The 18,247-nt window shown below is 57.5% G+C and overlaps 2 protein-coding genes across 5 annotated transcripts in view; one reads left to right on the forward strand and one right to left on the reverse strand.

Moving 5' to 3' along the window:
* Nucleotides 1-443: 443 nt before the first annotated feature.
* Nucleotides 444-10,158, forward strand: AANAT (aralkylamine N-acetyltransferase). Of its 3 annotated transcripts, XM_033182296.1 has the most exons (5): nucleotides 484-576; nucleotides 8,192-8,271; nucleotides 8,728-8,956; nucleotides 9,219-9,373; nucleotides 9,711-10,158. In XM_033182296.1, the coding sequence occupies exons 3-5, from the start codon at nucleotides 8,803-8,805 to the stop codon at nucleotides 10,014-10,016; spliced, it is 615 nt and encodes a 204-aa protein (XP_033038187.1). In that variant the 5' UTR covers nucleotides 484-576; nucleotides 8,192-8,271; nucleotides 8,728-8,802; the 3' UTR covers nucleotides 10,017-10,158. The 3 variants fall into 3 exon arrangements, with proteins under 3 accessions (XP_033038186.1, XP_033038187.1, XP_033038185.1); XM_033182295.1 differs by lacking the exon at nucleotides 8,192-8,271 and having other exon boundaries at nucleotides 444-576; XM_033182294.1 differs by lacking the exons at nucleotides 484-576; nucleotides 8,192-8,271 and having other exon boundaries at nucleotides 8,622-8,956.
* Nucleotides 10,159-10,930: 772 nt separating this feature from the next.
* RHBDF2 (rhomboid 5 homolog 2) overlaps nucleotides 10,931-18,247 on the reverse strand; it is a 30,369-nt gene continuing 23,052 nt past the window's right edge. For both annotated transcript variants that reach the window (XM_033182292.1, XM_033182293.1), the window contains 13 exons: nucleotides 17,718-17,846; nucleotides 17,238-17,356; nucleotides 16,912-17,106; nucleotides 15,065-15,176; nucleotides 14,760-14,834; nucleotides 14,398-14,559; nucleotides 14,050-14,159; nucleotides 13,856-13,919; nucleotides 13,662-13,756; nucleotides 13,266-13,341; nucleotides 13,019-13,119; nucleotides 12,700-12,853; nucleotides 10,931-12,083 (listed from right to left, as the gene is read on the reverse strand). In XM_033182292.1, coding sequence (XP_033038183.1) covers nucleotides 11,664-12,083; nucleotides 12,700-12,853; nucleotides 13,019-13,119; nucleotides 13,266-13,341; nucleotides 13,662-13,756; nucleotides 13,856-13,919; nucleotides 14,050-14,159; nucleotides 14,398-14,559; nucleotides 14,760-14,834; nucleotides 15,065-15,176; nucleotides 16,912-17,106; nucleotides 17,238-17,356; nucleotides 17,718-17,846 — 1,812 coding nt within the window. In that variant the 3' untranslated portion in view covers nucleotides 10,931-11,663. The remainder of the gene's footprint in view (nucleotides 12,084-12,699; nucleotides 12,854-13,018; nucleotides 13,120-13,265; nucleotides 13,342-13,661; nucleotides 13,757-13,855; nucleotides 13,920-14,049; nucleotides 14,160-14,397; nucleotides 14,560-14,759; nucleotides 14,835-15,064; nucleotides 15,177-16,911; nucleotides 17,107-17,237; nucleotides 17,357-17,717; nucleotides 17,847-18,247) is intronic.

The following is an 18,247-nucleotide window of genomic DNA, read 5'->3' on the forward strand; positions in this document are numbered from 1 at the left end:
ACTGTAACTGACCAACTGAATATAACGTGCTTTGCCCAGTGACTGCACGATGGCAGGCCTGATAACATTAGCTTTTGTTACCAATTCATCTCCATCTCTTGCCTAGACCTCCGCTGTAGTCCCTTCACCAAGCCCCAGGCTGTCTAATCTGTCTGCTGCCTTGTTCCTAGGGTGATTGAAAATGCAAACATGGTCATTGGACTCTTGGCTTTATTTCTTTCTGTGGCTCCCCAGGGTCCACACAAGAAGGCATGTGGCCTTTTATAAGCTGATCTGATCCTTCCAAACCCCCCTACCCTCTGCATCCAGCATGGAGTGCTCTGCGCTCCAGCCTCAGTCACCTAATTCAGGATCTTTTTTTTCTTTTCTTTCTTTTTTTTTTTTTTTGAAACGGAGTCTCTCTCTTGCTCAGGCTCGAGTGTCCTGGCGGGATCCTGGCTCACTGCAACCTCCGCATCCCGGGTTCAAGAGATTCTCGTGCCTCAGCCTTCTGAATAGCTGGGATTACAAACGCCCACCACTACACCTGGGTAATTTTGATGCCTCCATTCCAGAATGGTCTGGAAGTTTCCTGAGGTAAGCCTATCTAATACAGCAGATATTGAGTCCCAAATAAGGCAGGGTCCCACTCATCCCTAAGTTCCACCCTCCTCAACAGAAGACTCTGGGTCGGACGTGGTGGCTCACGCCTATAATCCCAGCAATTTGGGAGGCTGAGTTGGGGTGGATCATTTGAGGTCAGGAGTTTGAGACCAGCCTGGCCAACATGGTGAAACCCCGTCTCTACTAAAAATACAAAAAATAGCCAGGCGTGGTGGCATGCACCTGTAATCCTAGTTACTCAGGAGGCTGAGGCAGGAGAATTGCTTGAACCCAGGAGGCAGGGGTTGCAGTGAACCGAGATCACGCCACTGCACTCCAGCCTGGGCGACAGAGTGAGACTCCATCTCAAAAAAAACCCAAAAACCAAAAAACAACAACAACAAAAAAAACAAAAAACAGGAGAATCTGCCCCTAGCTGATAGGTACCTTCTCTGTGGGTGGCATGATGCCACACTCTCAACCCAGCCTCTGTTTTCCAGGGGTGCATGAGCCTCTTGCAGGGCAGGTGTGTAGTGGATGCTGTGGTGTACCTCCCCATCCCCTCCCTCTCCAAACACTGCCCTTGGCTGAAAGAAGATGCCTCCCCCATCCACTGACTGTCTGTAAGGGGCACAAAGCCTGGTCAACATGGTGAAACCCCGTCTCTACTAAAAATGCAAAAGTTAGCCAGGTGTGGTGGTGGGCACCTGTAATCCCAGCTACTCGGGAGACTGAGGCAGGAGAATTACTTGAACTCGGGAAGCAGAGTTTGGTGAACTGAGATTGTGCCATTGCACTGCAGCCTGGGTGAGAGAGCGAGCCTCCATCAAAAAATAAAGAAAGAAAGAGAGAAAGAGAGAGGAAGGAAGGAAGGAAGGAAGGAAGGAAGGAAGGAAGGAAGGAAGGAAAGAAAGGGAAGGGAAGGAAGGAGAAAGAAAGAAAGAGAGAAAAAATAAATCAGTGGTGGGTGCAACATCTCAGGTGTCTGACAGGTACAGGGATGGAGTAAGTGTAAGGAATGGGGGACTGGATGGTTGTTGGGGCAGTCAGTGCAGGGGAGAAAGACAGCCAGAGGCTGGGGGTGAAGAATCACTGCTTGAAGGCAAAGTGGAAAAGCAGAGGGCCTCCTTGGCAGCATGTAAAGAAACTCGCCTCCTGAAGTTAAGGAACAGAGAGAAGTCAGCTTGGCAGAGCCTGAGAGCAGGTTGAATTCCCAACCTTAATGAGTCAGCTATACAGAGGAGGCCCCTGGGGAGAAGTGGGAGACATCCAAGGACAGAAATTAGTGCCCTTCCTTCCTTGAGGACAATGCCTCTTCCTTAGGAGACATGTACAATCCCCTCCCCAACCCTGAGTATATACTGCACCTCCTCTTCTTGCACTAGGCAGGTAACTAGGGCTAAATTGCAACCTCACTCACTGGTGAAGTGCTGGGTCGGCTGAGGGAGGAAGGAGGCTCTGTCCTGAAGAAGCTGCAGGTCCCAGCCAGAGCCAGGAGAGTGGGGACTGGAATCAGAGAATGCTGGCTGGGCCAAGGGGGTCAGAGCATAAAGTTGGATAAGGAACATGTGTTGGTGTGGGAGCTCTTTTCCCTGTTACAGAATTTATCACCCTGGCAAGGACCCTGGTACTTGGAAGCTTGGAGAAAGTGATTCAGGGCTCTTACCCGCAGTGACAGGACGGCTGATGGCTCCCAGCTGGGTTCTCCTGCAACTGCCCTCAGTAAAGCAAGCTGCTTCACCCAAGGTTGATGCAGGACGAAGAGGCGGGTCCAGAAGGGTTTCCCAGGTCTGAGGCTCCTCAGGGGATGAGCCAAGGCCTCGGTTACAGCTGCACCATCACAGCTCAGCTTCCACTGCCCAGCCGTCTGCCCTGCTCCATGGCAGGGGTCACCGTGAGACCTCTCCCCAGTAAACTTCCTGCACACAGCTCTCCATCTCTCATCCTCCCGGGAGCCTGCCACGTGGTAGGACTCAGGCTGGAAAGGTAAAGGCGTAAAGGCAAGATGTGCTCAGTGCCAGGTCTGTGGGGCGGACGTTAAGTGCAGGGGAGGGGTTGAGAGAGAAAGTGACCATCAAAACTGCCAGAAAATGCAGCCATTGCACAAGAGCCTGAAGAGAGGGCTGTGCTTCCTGCACGCTAGGCCTCTCAACTGCTCTGCGTGGAAAACTGGGGTCTCAGAGGCATCGTCAAGGTGTCCCTGGGACATGGCCATGGGGCCCACTCCTTGGTCTGCCCCAAATGGGCTCCCTTCAGTCTGGAAGTGAAACTGGGGTGTGTCCCCATGCCGGAAGCTCTCAGATTCCAGGTCTGGGGCTTTTGCACTCTGCCCGGCAGGGTGCTCACGGCCCCTGCACCAGGCTCTCCGGGTGCATCAGCAGCTGTGGCAGGCTCGGCACCTGGGATGGGGTGGGGTCTGTGGGGAGGTCTTCTCCGACCCCCGGCCATGGTGACGGGTCAGTGTGCCTTTATTCAATGGCCTCTGCCCTCCACCTCTCATTGTCACCATTTGGGCCACTCCTCTGCATATGGCCTCTCCACCCATTTCTCCCTTCTGGAAGGACTCCTTTTTTTTTTTTTTTTTTTTTTTCTGAGATACAGTCTCGCTCTGTGGCCCAGGTTGGAGTGTAATCTTGGCTCACTGCAACCTCTGCCTCCCAGGTTCCAGCAATTCTCTTGCCTCAGCCTCCCAAGTAGCTGGGATTACAGGCACCCACCACCACACCCAGCTAATTTTTGTATTTTTAGTAGAGACGGGGTTTCACCATGTTGGCCAGACTGGTATTGAACTCCTGGCCTCAAGCTATTCACCCACCTCAGCCTCGCAAAGTGCTGGGATTACAGGTGTGAGCCGCCGTGCCTGGCCTTTTCTGGAAGGATTCTTAAAGGTCATCAGAGCCTCCCTGTTGGCAGAATCTGAGATCTGTTCTCCATTCTTTGTGGCATTTCAGGCTCTAACTGCCCCATTTCTTGGATATTCTCCCCTGGGTTCTTCCCTTCTTATGACTTCACCTGTGTTCCTATTAATAACTCCTTTCCCTGCTAACAGTGGTCATCCCGAAAGCTTGGTTCTCAGCTTTCCTGTGGTGACACACATCCCCTCAGAACCTTATTTTACTGCCATGACATCAGTTATCCGCTGAATAACTGTCGTCATCATCCTCGCCACATCTGATTAGGAGTGGGATGGGGGCTCTGATGGGTCAGAGGTGAGGCTCTACCAGGGCAGGTGGGTAGTTAGGTAGCATGGCCCCTAGGAGTTCTCTGTGCCCTGGACAACCTGTCTCCAAACTGCTATAGAATATTCTGGAGTCCTGCCTGGGCGCGGTGGCTCACACCTGTAATCCCAGCACTTTGAGAGGCTGAGGCAGGTGGATCACCTGAGGTCAGGAGTTCAAGACCAGCCTGACCAACACGGTGAAAGCCCATCTCTAGGAAAAATACAAAAAGTTAGCCAAGCGTGGTGGTGTGTGCCTGTAATCCCAGCTACTTGGGAGGCTGAGGCAGGAGAATTGCTTGAACCTGGGAAGCGGAGGTTGTTGTGAGCCGAGATCGTGCCATTGCACTCCAGCCTGGGCCACAGAGCAAGACTCTGTCTTAAAAAAAATATTCTGGGGGGGAGGGGGGAGGGATTGCATTGGGGAGTTATACATGATATAAATGATGAATTGATGGGTGCTGACGAGTTGATGGGTGCAGCACACCAACATGGCACAAATATACATATGTAACAAACCTGCACGTTATGCACATGTACCCTAGAACTTAAAGTATAATTTAAAAAAAAAAAAAAAAGGTTAAAGTAAAAAAAAAAAAAAAATATTCTGGAGTCTCGAAGTGGAAGCCCAGTCACAGACCATGATTTTCATGGGACCAAAGAGCCTTTTGGCAGAAAACTGAACCCCATCTGGCATCTGAAATGTGTAAACCATCTGGGAGACCAAAAGAGGCCAGGCTGGGCGGAGAGAAGAGGGACCCCTGAGGGGAGCCATCATGGGTGAGGCAGGGTGGCATGGTACACACTGGGAAGGGAGTGGGGGTGGGGGAGTCGTGGATACAGGACTTTCAAGTGAGCTGCTACTGGAGGGAGAGGCCGGGCACAAAAAACCTCAGCCTCCCAAGGTGCTGGGATTACAGGCATGAGCCACCATGTCCAGCCATTTCTGTGGTTTAAAGTCATCCAGTTTGTGTGTCATCTGTTACAGCACCCGTGGGAAACATACAGATGCCATCTTCTCCCTGTCTGTATCTACATTTTTTTTTTTTTTTTTGAGATGACAGTTTCACTCTTGTTGCCCAGGCTGGAGTGCGATGGCATGATCTTGGCTCACTGCAACCTCCGCCTCCCTGATTCAAGCGATTCTCCTGCCTCAGCTTCCCAAGTGGCTGGGATTACAAGCACCCACCACCACACCCGGCTAATTTTTTGTATTTTCAGTAGAGACGGAGTTTCACCATATTGGCCAGGCTGGTCTCGAACTCTTGACCTCAGGTGATCCACCCACCTCGGCCTTCCAAAGTGCTGGGATTACAGGCGTGAGCCACCGCGCGCAGCCTTGCCCATCAGGTTAGGTGTTTATCAGCTGTCTAGAGTGACTGAACAGGTATGACTTGGGGGGTAAAGGACACATTCTCCCCTCCATCCCCAAGATCCACCTGAGAGGCAGTCACCAGAGACACTGCCAGCGCTCTAACTGCAGAAGCAGAACAAGACTCGGCATCTGATAAACAGTCAGTGCAATCCGTGTCCCTGGCGTGAGGATGACCTTGGAGGTGCTTTTTTTTAGAGCCCACCTGAGGTCAGGAATTTTTTTTTTTTTTTCGAGACAACATCTTGCTCAGTCACCCTGGCTGGTGTGAAGTGGCATATCACTGCAGCCTCAACCACCTAGGCTCAAGTGATCTTCCCACCTCAGCCTCCCAAGTAGTTGGGGCTACAGGTGTGTGCCACACACACAGGCTGATTTTTAAATTTTTTGTAGAGACGGGGGTCTTGCTATATTGCCTAGGCTGGTCTCAAACTCCTGGGCTCAAGTGATCCTCCTGCCTTGGCCTCCCAAAGTGCTGGGATTACAGGTGTGAGCCACTATGCCCAGGCCCAGGGATCTCTTTCTGTCTGTACCCATCGCCCTGTGGGCCCCACCCTCCTAATTTTCCTTCTTATTGGTGGTGGCCTGTGGTTTTCTTCCTGTTGACCAGGACAAAGGTCCCAGCGATCACCCTGCCCTCCCCTTCTGTCTCCTCTCCTGTCCCACAAGGGTTTGAACTTCCCAGTTTCACCATGTTTAACATACCGCCTCATCTTTAAAAAAAATTATTTGTATTTTTCTGAGACAGGGTCTCGCTCTGTTGCCCAGGCTGGAGTGCAGTGGCGCAGTCTTGGCTCACTGCAGCCTTGACCTCTCCGGCTCAAGCCATCCTCCCGCCTCTGTCTCCCAAAGTGCTGGGATTACAGGGGTGAGCACTATGCCTGGCTTACTGCCTCATCCTGTTCCCTGAGGTTCTAGACCTCTAGGGTGTTGTCCAGAAAGAACAGGGCCATGTGGAAGTCAGCAAAGAGAGAGGCCGATTGAACAGCAGGCTCTTCTCAGGCATTGCCAAGTGGCTGTGATTAGGATTGGCCACCAGGGGGTGCCATGGAGCCACAGAGTCTATGAAGGGAGAGAAGAGGCCTTCTGGGGAACCCTGGATTGAAGGTGGGGATGCCCAGCTGAGGTCCTGGACATGATCACCCTGCCAAACCGAGCCCAAGGAGATCTCTGGTCGGTCCTGAGAGGTCTGTCGAGGGTCCCTTCTAGCAGGCAGGTGGGCCTCAGAGAGCCGAGAAGGGCCCTGGGAGAAGGGGACCCAGAAACCGGAGGAATGCAGGTGGTGGGTGGGCGGGGGCATTGGGATGGGGTCACTCCACGGTCAGGGGCTGTGTCCCAAACCATGTGGGTAGGAACAGGAGCTTCCTCTGCGGGGGTTTGAAAGAGTGCACCTGTGAGGACACTGAAAACCAGCAGGAGAATCATGAAGACAGGAACCAGGAGTCTCATTGTGAGATGCAGTGAGTCCCACCAGCGCAGCAGTGGCTGTGCATGTCAGGAGGTTTTGCCCCTCCAACTTCACTTGTTGGATGGCTCTGAGCAGGTTACTGAACCTGTCTGTGCCTCAGTTTCCTTCTCTATAACATATGGTTAATACTCATTTGGCCGGGCTTCCGTGTGGATTAAAGGAGACACGTATCCAGGGCCCAGCACATAGCAAGTGCTGTAAGCAGTGGCACTCACAGGCTGCCAGGACAGGAAGGACCCTCAGAGGTCTGTCCCAAACTGTGGGTAGGAGCGAAAGCTTCCTCTGTGGGGGGTCAAAAGAGTGCACCTGTGAGACGCAACCTCCAGGACCCCCAGGAGCCTGAGATGGACAGGGGATCTGCACTGCTGGATGGGGCGCAGAGGCAGGCGCTGGCGTGGCAGGGGCCTGGGGGGTTGGGCAGGTGCCGGTGAGAGAAAAGCTGAGGGGCACAGGATGGGGTGTGAGCTGGAGGGGGCAGGGGGTAGTCAGGGCTGACTGGGAGAGGGGCCTGCATCCCAAGGGAATGCCAGCACCAGGTGCCAAGGCCCGGGCAGCCATGGGAATGGGTGGAACCAAGGTCAATGGCAGTCAGAGAGCTTTGTAGTTGAGATGTTTGGTAGAGCAACCTCCTGAATATTTAAGTAAACTTGAAGTAGAACATACTTAAAGTGCACATATTGGTAGCTTGAATTCCCACCCCCTCTCCCACATAAGAGGTGGGCTTGTCCAAGACTCCAAGGGACAGAGGGGGAAATCGCTGGTGCCCAGCCAGTCAGTGACAGAGCAGGGATTAGAGCTGGACCCCTGAGGCTAAGCCCCATGCTCTCTTCCCCAAACCCTGGGGCCTCAGTCAGCCTCTGGTAATCCCTTCTGTGCCCAGGGCACCAGAGTTGACGTTTCCCTTCAGCAAGGCAGGGGCAGAGGCTGCCAGAGCCCTGCTGGCGTCATCCTGCCTGGGATAGCTTGAAAGGTGGGGTGGGGGGATTAGAAACTTCTGAGAACAGCACCACAGGCTGCCCTGGTAACATCTGCTACTACAGCCTTGCAGCCAGGAGTCCTGGATTTTCCTGGTTCCTGTGCCCGCGGACAGGTCCCCAGGGCCACTGGCTTTGTGGAGGGAACACGGTGCCCTCTCCACAGCCCAGGTAGGTGGGACCCCAGCTCCTGACTCTCAGCCTTCAGGAACAGGAGCTTCCCTGCTTGGAGCTTCTAGACATGGAGGGAAACATGGAAGTCATGGAGTTTATTAAGTGTCTTGGAAGGTGGAGGGAGGGATGGCCTCCTCTAAGAACTGCACATCTGCAGGGTGTCTTGGGAGACAAGAGTGCCCAGAGAGGCATGTCCGATGAGCTGGACGTGTGGGGCAGGGGGTATCCTATGCATCCTCCTTGCCTGATCCTCCCCATCCCCCAGGCCCTCTGCAGCCCCCGGCTCCCTCTAACCTCCCCACCCCCCACCACAAATCCTGCATGTGTGTGGCCAGTCTGAGGCCATCTGGATAGAAATAGAGGCTCCCTAAGGGTCCACTTTGATTAAGGGGCTTTTTCTCTAGGACCAAGGGCTGAGACTATCTAAAAACCTCTCCGCCACAGGATCTTGCACCCAAAGAACCAGAAGCCTCCCTCTGGGGAGGTAAGATAAACCACATGAATGGTGGGGTGGGGGACCCGGGTGCCCACCCACTGCACAGTTGCATTAGATGTGGTCAGTGGAGGGTCAGGAGTCCTGCCTGCCCGCTGTGGGCAGCAGGGTTGGGGTGCCCCAGGCTCCACTGAGCCCTGCTCATCCCTGCCACCATCTCTGGGGCTCAGAAGCAGCCAGAAGGCACCCTGAGACCAGTGTCTGCAGGTCTGCAAGGGGACAAACCTCCAGGGATCCTTCTGGCTGCGAGGGAAAGGTGGGGTGACAGTGCCAATGTTTGTAGTGCCTGGTAACAGCCTTGAAGACCAGGTACCCGGGGAATGTGCCCATTGATTTGGAGGCTGACTCCACCCCAGTTCCTGCTACAAAAGAGGCCAGATGCACAGTATGGGGCCAGACTCCCTGGAGATGAGGATCAGACCCCTGCCCCTTGCTGTCCTCCAACAGGTGCTGGGAGGCCCTCCTTGGCTTAGGAGGCCACTTCCAAAGGTGGGGTGCCCCAGGGAGGCACCAGTGGCCAGGATGTCCACGCAGAGCACCCATCCCCCAAAAACTGAGGCCCCGCGTCTGCCACCTGGGATCCCGAGCTGTCAACGGCGCCACACACTCCCTGCCAGCGAGTTTCGCTGCCTCACCCCGGAGGACGCTGTCAGCGCCTTTGAGATCGAGCGTGAAGGTGAGTGACCCCGCACAGGGTCAGAGGGAAGCTCCGCTCTGGTCCAGTTATCCTGTGGGGAGGAGACCCTTGAGTCTCCTGTCTTGGGGGCTGGGTCCCAGAGTATCAGACCATGTGTGCGCTCAAGAAAGTGGAGGAAACAGCGCCCTAAACCCCATTTTCCTGGGGGGAATGGGGCATTTGAGTAGACACTTGGGGTGCAGCAGACAGTGGAAGTGAGGCACAGCGACTACCAGTTGCCCACCTGAGCCTCCTGCCACAGCCTTCATCTCCGTCTTGGGCGTCTGCCCCCTGTACCTGGATGAGATCCGGCACTTCCTGACCCTATGTCCAGAGCTGTCCCTGGGCTGGTTCGAGGAGGGCTGCCTTGTGGCCTTCATCATCGGCTCACTCTGGGACAAGGAGAGACTCATGCAGGTGAGGACGGGGCTGTGACGCCCAGCTCCAGGGAGGCCTCTGAAGACAGAGGTCAGCCAGATGGCGGGGAGCGGAGCCCAGGGGCTGGGATTTCTTCCTCCAGACCTGGAGAGGTGTGTATAGGCCACAGGCCCCTCCCAGGGCAAGACGTTCTGGGTTTTCAAGTTTTCTCCATGGGGATGGGGGTATGGCTCCCAATTTGGGGCCCTCCTTGGCTGGGGCGGGAGCCCTGACCACAGGCACCCAGGGGACACCTGCTCCCTGCCTGGGTCGGTGGCTAGTGGGGAGCACGCATCAGCAGAAGTGACCTGGGTTCTCGTCCCTTGCTCCCCTCCAGGAGTCACTGACGATGCACAAGCCTGGGGGCCACATAGCCCACCTGCACGTGCTGGCCGTGCACTGCGCCTTCCGGCAGCAGGGCAGGGGCCCCATCCTGCTGTGGCGCTACCTGCACCACCTGGGCAGCCAGCCAGCCGTGCGCCGGGCCATGCTCATGTGCGAGGATGTGCTGGTGCCCTTCTATGAGAGGTTTGGCTTCCACGCCGTGGGCCCCTGCGCCGTCACCGTGGGCTCCCTCACCTTCACCGAGCTCCACTGCTCCCTGCAGGGCCACGCCTTCCTGCGCAGGAACAGCGGCTGCTGAACTGGGCTGCCCACCTGGCTGCCAGCATGATCCCCATCTCTGCCCTGGGCTCCTTAGTTCAGCTGAGCATGGAGACAGCAGTTTCCAGAGAGAGGAGAGAGCAGGGCTAAATAAAGAGGAGATGGGGTGGCTTCTCACAGCCCGAGCTGGAGTGGTGTGTCCTGTCTGTTCCCACGAGGCCTCTGGACCTCCTGTGTTCTGAACTCTGTACCTGAGAATGGGCTGGGTTGGTAAGCGGGGACAATGGGAGGCGCTGTGGGTTCCCTGGCTCCTTTCCTCCTCCTGGCAGGTGGGCAAAGGCACCAAGGCAGCATCCTGACAGGAGCCCATTGCTCAAGGGGGGTCCTTATTCTCCCCAGCCTCGTGGATGCCCCTTCTCACCCTTAGCCACTGGAATGGGGGATAGTGGGGAGCAGGATGGGGCAGAGGCGGGAGGCCTGTGCTGTGGAGGCAGCTTGGGGCAGGGAAGCTGGTGCAGGACCCTCTGCCCATGGTAATCAAGTGGTCATACCCTGTGCCGCTCCTCAGTGTGGTGGGTGAGGCACTGGTACAGGGAGTGGACTCGTCCCCAGGTGGGGTAACAGGACAAGTGCTGTGCCTTCTCCTCAGCGCCATCCCCATCAGGGCAGGCCACCCTGGGCCCAGGCAGCCCCCTCCCTGCCCTGAAGCCAAGACAGAGCAGGTGGGAGTGGGAACCCCAGGGGCCTAAGGATTCAACCCAGCCATCCCAAGTGGACCCCTGGGGTCTCCCACGTGACCCCAGTCTGCTTTCTGGCCCAACTAAATCCCCAAGATGCCCCACAAGTTTTCTGCTGTCCACTGGGCCAAACCGCTGTCTCTGAGCTGCTGACGGCTGACCCCTCACCCCCAAATCTTAGTTTCATGCGACCTGAGGTCTCCGTTGAAGACAATACTGCCATAAAGAATATTATTTAATCCATGAGACATCATCTGTACAAAGTTAGCGTTACTTTTAAAAATGAAGACCATGATATAAACTGGTAAAAAACGGGCCTGATGCGCCTCGAGCACCCCCTGGGAGCAGGCCCTAGGGTGGCTCCGCCCAGTCTCATTCTACCTGAGGTCTGCTTGTGTCTCCTCGCTTGTTCTCTGCCCCCAGACCACGGCCAAAGCCTTTCCCACACTGTCCCATCTGAGAGCCTTTGGATGGGCTCACAGGGCAGAGGTAGGAGGAGAAACAGGAAGGGGCATGGGGGGCACCCAGCCCTTGGGGCAACTGAGGGCACAGCCACGTCCCCAGCGAGGGCACACTCCAGTAGTAGTGGGGGAGAAGGGACCAGCAGAGACAGTGCTGAGGACCCTGGGAAGAAAAGGACCCTGCCCCAGGAGATGGTCCCAGCATGGAATGGGATGTTGGGACCTGGAACCCAAGGCTCAAATAGGCAGGTGCCTTGGGGGTGCCTGAGCTTAGGCCAGGATCACACAGGCCTCACGCCACCGAAAAATCCCGCCTTAATCAACCATCTCACGTGAAGTCAGCCTCGCCTGGCAGGGGGGACCCGGGTCCAGAGCCCGGGCACTGTCTTGGGTCTCTGGCTCTCTGGTATGCAGGGCGCTCTGCAGAGGGCAGCCCTCGCAGGCAAACTCTGTGCCAGCAGTGCTGAGGGGCAGCGTGTGGCCCAGCGGTCAGTGCAGCACCTGGTCCAGCTCGTACTTCTCACAGAAGCGGCTGGTGAAGGGGAAGCAGGTGAGGTGCTCGATCCAGGGCCAGTTAATGGGGTAGATGTACAGCCAGAGCACGAGGGCGGCGAAGAGGCCGGCGAAGGCCAGCAGCGACACCAGGATGAGTGCCCGCTTGCGGTACTTGTCGCTGGTGCCAAAGGTGATGTAGGGCAGGAAGGTGAAGGCCAGCAGCAGGCCACTGAGGAAGCCGAAGATGTGGGCAATGTTGTCGATCCAGGGCAGGAGGCCACAGATGAACAGGAAGAGCACAATGGCTGAGAGGTTGAGGAAGGCCTTCCAGGGCCTCTCCAGCAGCGGCCAGCTCTGGAAGAGCTCCACGAAGAGGCAGGCGAGGAGGCCGAACTGTGAGCCGGCCGGGCCCACCTGGGGTGGGGCAGGGGATACGCAGCTTCAGGCATCGGGTGGGCGGCCTGGGCCGGGCCTGCACCCTGCGTCACCCCATCCATCAGCTCCTCCCTGGCAGGCAAGGCTGAGGGACGGGGGGTCGGCTGGAGCTGCTGGACCAAAGCTGGGCCTGCTCCACCCATTCTTTCAGCAAACACTGAGTGCCTACTGTGTACATGCCTGGTGTGGGTCCACAGGAGTAAGCAAGACAGACAAGCCTGTTCCAGGCCGCACACGGTGGGGAGAGAACAGACACTGAACAAGCTAGATCAGTCAGGTGGAACGGATCAGACTGCTGACGGCGCACGAGGCCATTTCCTACCACTCGACCTAGATACCTAGCATACTGTCAGGCAGTGGGCACGGTAATGAAGATAAATGAGGTGGCAGAGGGACAGGGTGACTCAAGAGCATCACTCTTCCCACTTGCTGGGATTAAGAGACCAGCCAGTAAGCCCCCAGCTTAGCTGTCCATCCGCTGTGGAGCCCAGCACAGGAGGGGCCCCATGTCCCTCTGGCAGATCCCAGGTGGGTGGAACAGAAGCAGCAGGGCTGGCCCCGTGTGCAGAAGGGGTCCCGTCCGCCACAGCCTTACCTCTGCCCGGTACGGGAGGAAGATGGCGCTGGCGAGGTTGCCCGTGATGCCGCTGAGGATGAAGATGATGGCGATACGGTGCCAGCCGGCCAGCTTCTCCAGGTCCCTCAGGATGGTCATTTGAAAGACCACAGACACGAGGCAGTGCACCATGCTGGGGGAGGGACATACCAGGCAGCGGCCTTCAGCCAGGCACTTCAGGAGCAGTAGGCTTCGGCGGGTTGGGCCGGCCATGCCCTGGCCCAGGAACCTTTCCCCAGGGGTCCGGCTGGGCAGCCATCACAGGGGTTGGGTTCGGGGGCAGTGAGGAACCTCTTACCCAGCATGTAGGAAGAGAGACAGCCAGAGCCTGTAGAACTGATCTGGGACCTCAGGATTGAGGAAGGGCAGCAGCCCACAGACCTTGTCCAAGCAGTGCACCTGGGGGTGGGCGTATGGTGCTCAGCGCTCCAGAAGCAGGCTGAGTCTGAGGCCCCGACATGGGAGGGAGTGTGTGAGCCCCAGCCCCAGCAGACTTCCATGCCCATCGTTCTCTTCTCCACTACCCCAGGCCTGCCTCGCCTCACCTGGGAGCAGAGCGTTGCTTCTTCATGGAAATAGCCGTGCATGAACTCACAGTACTCCCGGGTGGTGATCTCACAGCTGGGGTGGGGTGGTGAGGCAAGAGGGGACATCAGGGTGCCGAATAACCGCTGCCCACCTCGCCCAGAGCCCAGCACCTGGCTACAGCAGGCATCGCTGGCAGGAAGGGGGATGCCCCTTCCAGAGCCTTCCACTCTGGAGCAAGCTCCCTTCCTCCAGCTCACACCATGGGTAGCCCCAGAGCAGGGGAGGGAAGGACAGTTATCGGAGGGTATCAGCCTAGCGGCTGTAGGTGGTGACGGTGGAGGAGCAGAGAGCCCACAGGAAGCCGCAGCTCAGCGGGCAGTGGGATGGCTGAGGCCAGGGCCCAGGTCGCTCACCTGCCCTTGGTGCCAATGCAGCAGGGACGGCCCTTGATCTCGCAGTCCATGTGCAGGAAGCCTGTGTGGTTGCTCCTGGCCTGCTCTGTGCAGATCTGCCAGGAGGGGCACAGGCATGGGAGTGGGCTGTGCAGCAGGCAGGTCCCCCGTCCCTGACCTTCCCAGACCACTCCCCGCCGGGGACACTCACTCACCGGCCACTTAGTGATGTCATCGGGCCAGATGTGGGCACCACTGGAGGCTGGCTCCTCGCAGGTCCTGGAGACAGGGTTCAGATTGGGCTGTGGCACACCCAGCCTGCCACGTCCACCTACTCACCTCCCTGTGGGTGGCTCAGATGGCTTGGCTATGCCTGACCCTCAGGCCCAGCAGAGACTCCAGGCCCTACCTGGGGTCCTGGTGGCAGACAGCCCCCGAAGTCCGCTTCTGGCCCAGATCAGACTTGTCCATGGGGGGCCCAGTGTCATCCTGCCACTTGACAAAAGTGGCCAAAGTCTCCTGGAGGGCGGAAGAGGACTGGTCGGTCATGCCAGGGCCAGGTCACCCCCACTGGAGTGGGCAAGGACAGAGGCTTTTCCCATCTCCCCAGGGCTCAGTCTCATCTGGGGAACTCTGGGAAGGATGGGGCGGGAAGGAGGGAACGTGGCCCTTGAAGGGCCCGTCCACCAGGCCAGGGCAAGTGGAGTTAGTCTGGGACCAGGGTCTGGCAGAGGAGGGAGGGAGGGCCTGCCCCCACCGAGCAGTCCTTCCGCTGGGTCTGGATGCAGCCCGAGTGGTCATTCTGGACGCAGCAGCCCGAGTCCCGCTCCAGGTCTCGCTCCCGCAGCACCAGCTGCTCGATCTGCCGGTCCTTCCGGATGCAAGGCGAGAACTTGGCCCCCAGGTGGATCAGGTCAATCTGGGGAAGGGAAGGGGAGAGGAAGGAGAGAGTGAGTTTGAGCCCCAGACCTGGGAGGGGTCCATCACTCCACCTCTGTCCCGCAAAGTCTCCCCTTGATGAGGGGCCTGCGGGTGGGTGAGGAGCCCACCTGCCCAGCTGGGGGTGACAGGGCACAGGGACTCCTGGCTCAGATGATGTCCCCCAGCCTGGGCCCTCACCGAGCTGGGGCCGATCCAGAAGTTCTCCTGCTGGATATACTTCACGCTCTCGTACACACCTTTGTTCCGCAGCACCTGTCACGGAGGTAGTGCAGAGAAGGCCTCAGAACAGTGTGAGCCCTGGGCATGGGGGGCTGCGGCAGCTGTCCCCAGGGAAGAGCCTCCAGGAAGGGGCCAGGCTATGGCGAGCCTGAGCACCGCCCTGCTGGGGCCAGATTGTTGCGGTGGGAGGGATTAGGTACCCACGATGCTGAGGCCTCCTGGGGGAGGCTGGGATCCCCAGCATGGAGCCCGACCCGACTCACCAGCTGGGTGGTGACATGCTGGGCAAAGCCCACGGGTGCGATGCCATACGTGCAAATCACCAGCAGCGTGATGATGACATGGACAAAGGTTAGCCAGTAGGTGAAGTAGGGCCTGTGCAGAGAGGCCTCAGGTCAGCCGAGCCGAGCTCCTATTCCAACCCCCAGTCCCGGCCACGCGGCCACCCTGGCCCAGTCGCATGGCTGGCCTGGGCTCCCTGCTCTGCCCTGTCAACTCACCTCAAACCAGAGCAACTTTTAAGATGAGCCTCCAAGCACCTCTCTCCTGGCTTAAAACCCTTTGATAGCTTTCCACTGGCCTTGAGACAAATTCCAAAATCACCCCCTCTTGCTGGCTGCAAAGCTTTGCCTGCCCGATCACCTCTCTGGTCTCTTTGTCTGCATTTCCTGGGATGCACTTTGCCCTTGCAGCCCCAGGGCCTTTCCACATGACACCAGTTTGTCCTGACCACACCCCCTCCCCACCAGCTGTTCACTCTCCCTCTCTGTCCTCCTCCAGGACACCCACCACACCTTTCATTGCTTGTTATTTTATATACATACATACATACATACAAGAGAGAGAGAGAGAGAGAGAGAGAGAGAGAGAGAGAGAGAGAGAGAGAGAGAGAGAGAGAGAGAAAGATGGAGTCTCCCTCTGTCACCCAGGCTGGAGTGCAGTGGCGTGATCTCGGCTCACTGCAAGCTCCGCCTCCTGGGTTCAAGCGATTCTCCTGCCTCAGCCTCCCGAGTAGCTGGGATTACAGGCTCCCACCATACCCGGCTAACTTTTTTTTGTCTTTTTAGTAGAGACCGGGTTTCACTGTGTTGGCCAGGTTGGTCTCGAACTCCTGACCTCAGGTGATCTGCCCACCTAGGCCTCCCAAAGTGCTGGGATTACAGGTGTGAGCCACTGCGCCTGGCCATTGCTTGTTATTTTCTTTTTCTTTCTTTTTTTTTTTTTTTGAGACGGAATTTCGCTCTTGTTGCCCAAGCTGGAGTACAATGGTACGATCTCGGCTCGGCTCACTGCAACCTCTGCCTCCCAGGTTCAAGTGATTGTCCTGCCTCAAGCCTCCTGACTAGCTGGGATTACAGGCACCTGCCACCACGCCCACCTAATTTTTTGTGTTTTTAGTATTTGCCAGGCTGGTCTTGAACTCCTGACCTCAGGTGATCCACCCACCTCGGTCTCCCAAAGTGCTGGGATTACAGGCATGAGCCACTACACCCTGCCTGTTATTTTCTAATTTGGGCCCAGTGTTTATTGGGCTGCTGTGAATCAGATGCCCTGTTCTTCCTCAAGGGCTCTGCACAGCCTCTCCCAGAGTCCCCTCCCTCCCAGCCCCAGCTTCTTTTAAAGTAGAGGTAGGGTCTCATCATGTTGCCCAGGTTGGTCTCAACCTCCTAGGCTCAAGCAATCCTCTTGACTCAGCCTCCCAAAGTGCTAATAATTACAAGTGTGAGCCACGGCGCCCAGCCCCCCAGCTTCTAACTGGCCTCTGACTCACCCTGCCCTCCCCGCTGCACCCTCTGGGGGCTCCATTTCAGGGCCTGCAGGCAGCGACACTCAATGAACATTTGTTGACTGACTGCTTTTAGGGAGCAAGGCTGAGGACACAGGCTCAGAAAGCATGGGGTGGAGGAGAAGCAGCAAGCACCCCAGGCCCTTCCCAGGTCATGTGCACAACCCTTTGGACAGGGTGCGCCTTTGAGCTGGTCGCTACACTCCTGACCCGCAGGAGGCACTCATGAAACACCTGCTGAATGAGTAAGGGAGCGCTTCAGGAGGGCCCAGAGGAATTTGGAAGCTTCCAGGCCCTCCTGTAGACTCCAGGGCGCCGCCTCACCGGTGGCTGTCGAAGCTCTCCAGCTGCCGCTGTACGGTGCTGCTGATGCTGCGCCGGTAGCTGCGGTTCAGCCAGTTGCCCACCACGCCCAGGCCGTAGTGCCGCTTCTTCCGATCAAAGGCAAAGTGCTTCACCTTGGAGGCGATGCGCTTCCCGCGCCGGGGCCCAGGGACTGGGGCTCGGCCACACTCCTTCCTGGTGGGGATGGTAGCTTTCAGCCTGATACCCCCACCAAAACACTCCCAGACCCCACCAGGGTGGCTCAGAAGAGGCTTGGGGGCCAGGCTGGTGGCCGGCCTGGAGGAGGGACTCTGCCCAGCACTCACAGAGGGATTTGCACCCCATCAGGGGAGACGGGGGAGGCTGAGTGTGGGATCCCTCGGAAGTAGCTGGCAGAGAGTGGGGGGGACTCAAAGACATCATCGGGCATGGAGCTCATTTCTTCCTGGGGTGGGGGACATGAAAATACAGTGTAAGGAGTCTGTCCCACACACTGCCTCCCAGCGCCTCAACTCAAGGGCAGGACACGGCTGAACCCACAGGCTCTTCACAATGAAGCAGGAAGCCACATGCCCGTCAGCCCCAGTGGTGACTTTCCCGGGTGGCACTGTGCCCCACCGCAGGTCTTCGCCCTACCCAACAGAAAGACGGGGCCCAGCAGCTTCACACAGGACCATGCCACATCCCACCAGTGGGCCTCTGGGTCGCTCAGGGGTTCCTGAACATGATCAAGGCCAAAGTCACCTCACCCAGCTCCCAGGCCACCCCACCGCTGCTGTCCCTGAGGGCCCACACCCCATGCTTGCCTTACTAAAAAATGAGGAGTCAAACGTGTCTGCCCCATCGACCGCATCCTCCTCCAGGAAGCTCGGGAAGGCAAAGCTGCGCTTAATCACCCGGCACCGCTGTCCGGTGGCATCCAGCACCGAGCGCCCCTGTGCACGGGCAGAAGCACACCCATCAGGACCAGAGCCACCTGGGCCCCCGCCCCAACACCGAAGGAATCATCAAGCCCATCAGGACCAGAGCCTGGCCACCTGGGCCCCCGCCCCAACACCGAAGGAATCATCAAGCCCATCAGGACCAGAGCCACCTGGGCCCCCGCCCCAACACCGAAGGAATCATCAAGCCCATCAGGACCAGAGCCTGGCCACCTGGGCCCCCGCCCCAACACCGAAGGAATCATCAAGCCCATCAGGACCAGAGCCTGGCCACCTGGGCCCCCGCCCCAACACCGAAGGAATCATCAAGCCCATCCGCCTGCAGGCAGCACCTTGGGAGGAGGGATCCTGCCCAAAGCATAGAGGTTCTGCAAGCTGAACGGGCAAAAGGAGCT

This window comes from Trachypithecus francoisi, unplaced genomic scaffold (genome assembly GCF_009764315.1).
Source record: "Trachypithecus francoisi isolate TF-2019V2 unplaced genomic scaffold, Tfra_2.0 Lachesis_group20, whole genome shotgun sequence".
NCBI classification, from domain to species: Eukaryota; Metazoa; Chordata; class Mammalia; order Primates; family Cercopithecidae; genus Trachypithecus; species Trachypithecus francoisi.

Coding starts and splice junctions, on each gene's coding strand:
- AANAT (XM_033182294.1), top strand. CDS start 8,659: ATGCACAGTATGGGGCCAGACTCCCTGGAGATGAGGATCAGACCCCTG. Junction 8,957..9,218: donor CTTTGAGATCGAGCGTGAAG/GTGAGTGACCCC, acceptor CTCCTGCCACAG/CCTTCATCTCCGTCTTGGGC. Junction 9,374..9,710: donor ACAAGGAGAGACTCATGCAG/GTGAGGACGGGG, acceptor GCTCCCCTCCAG/GAGTCACTGACGATGCACAA.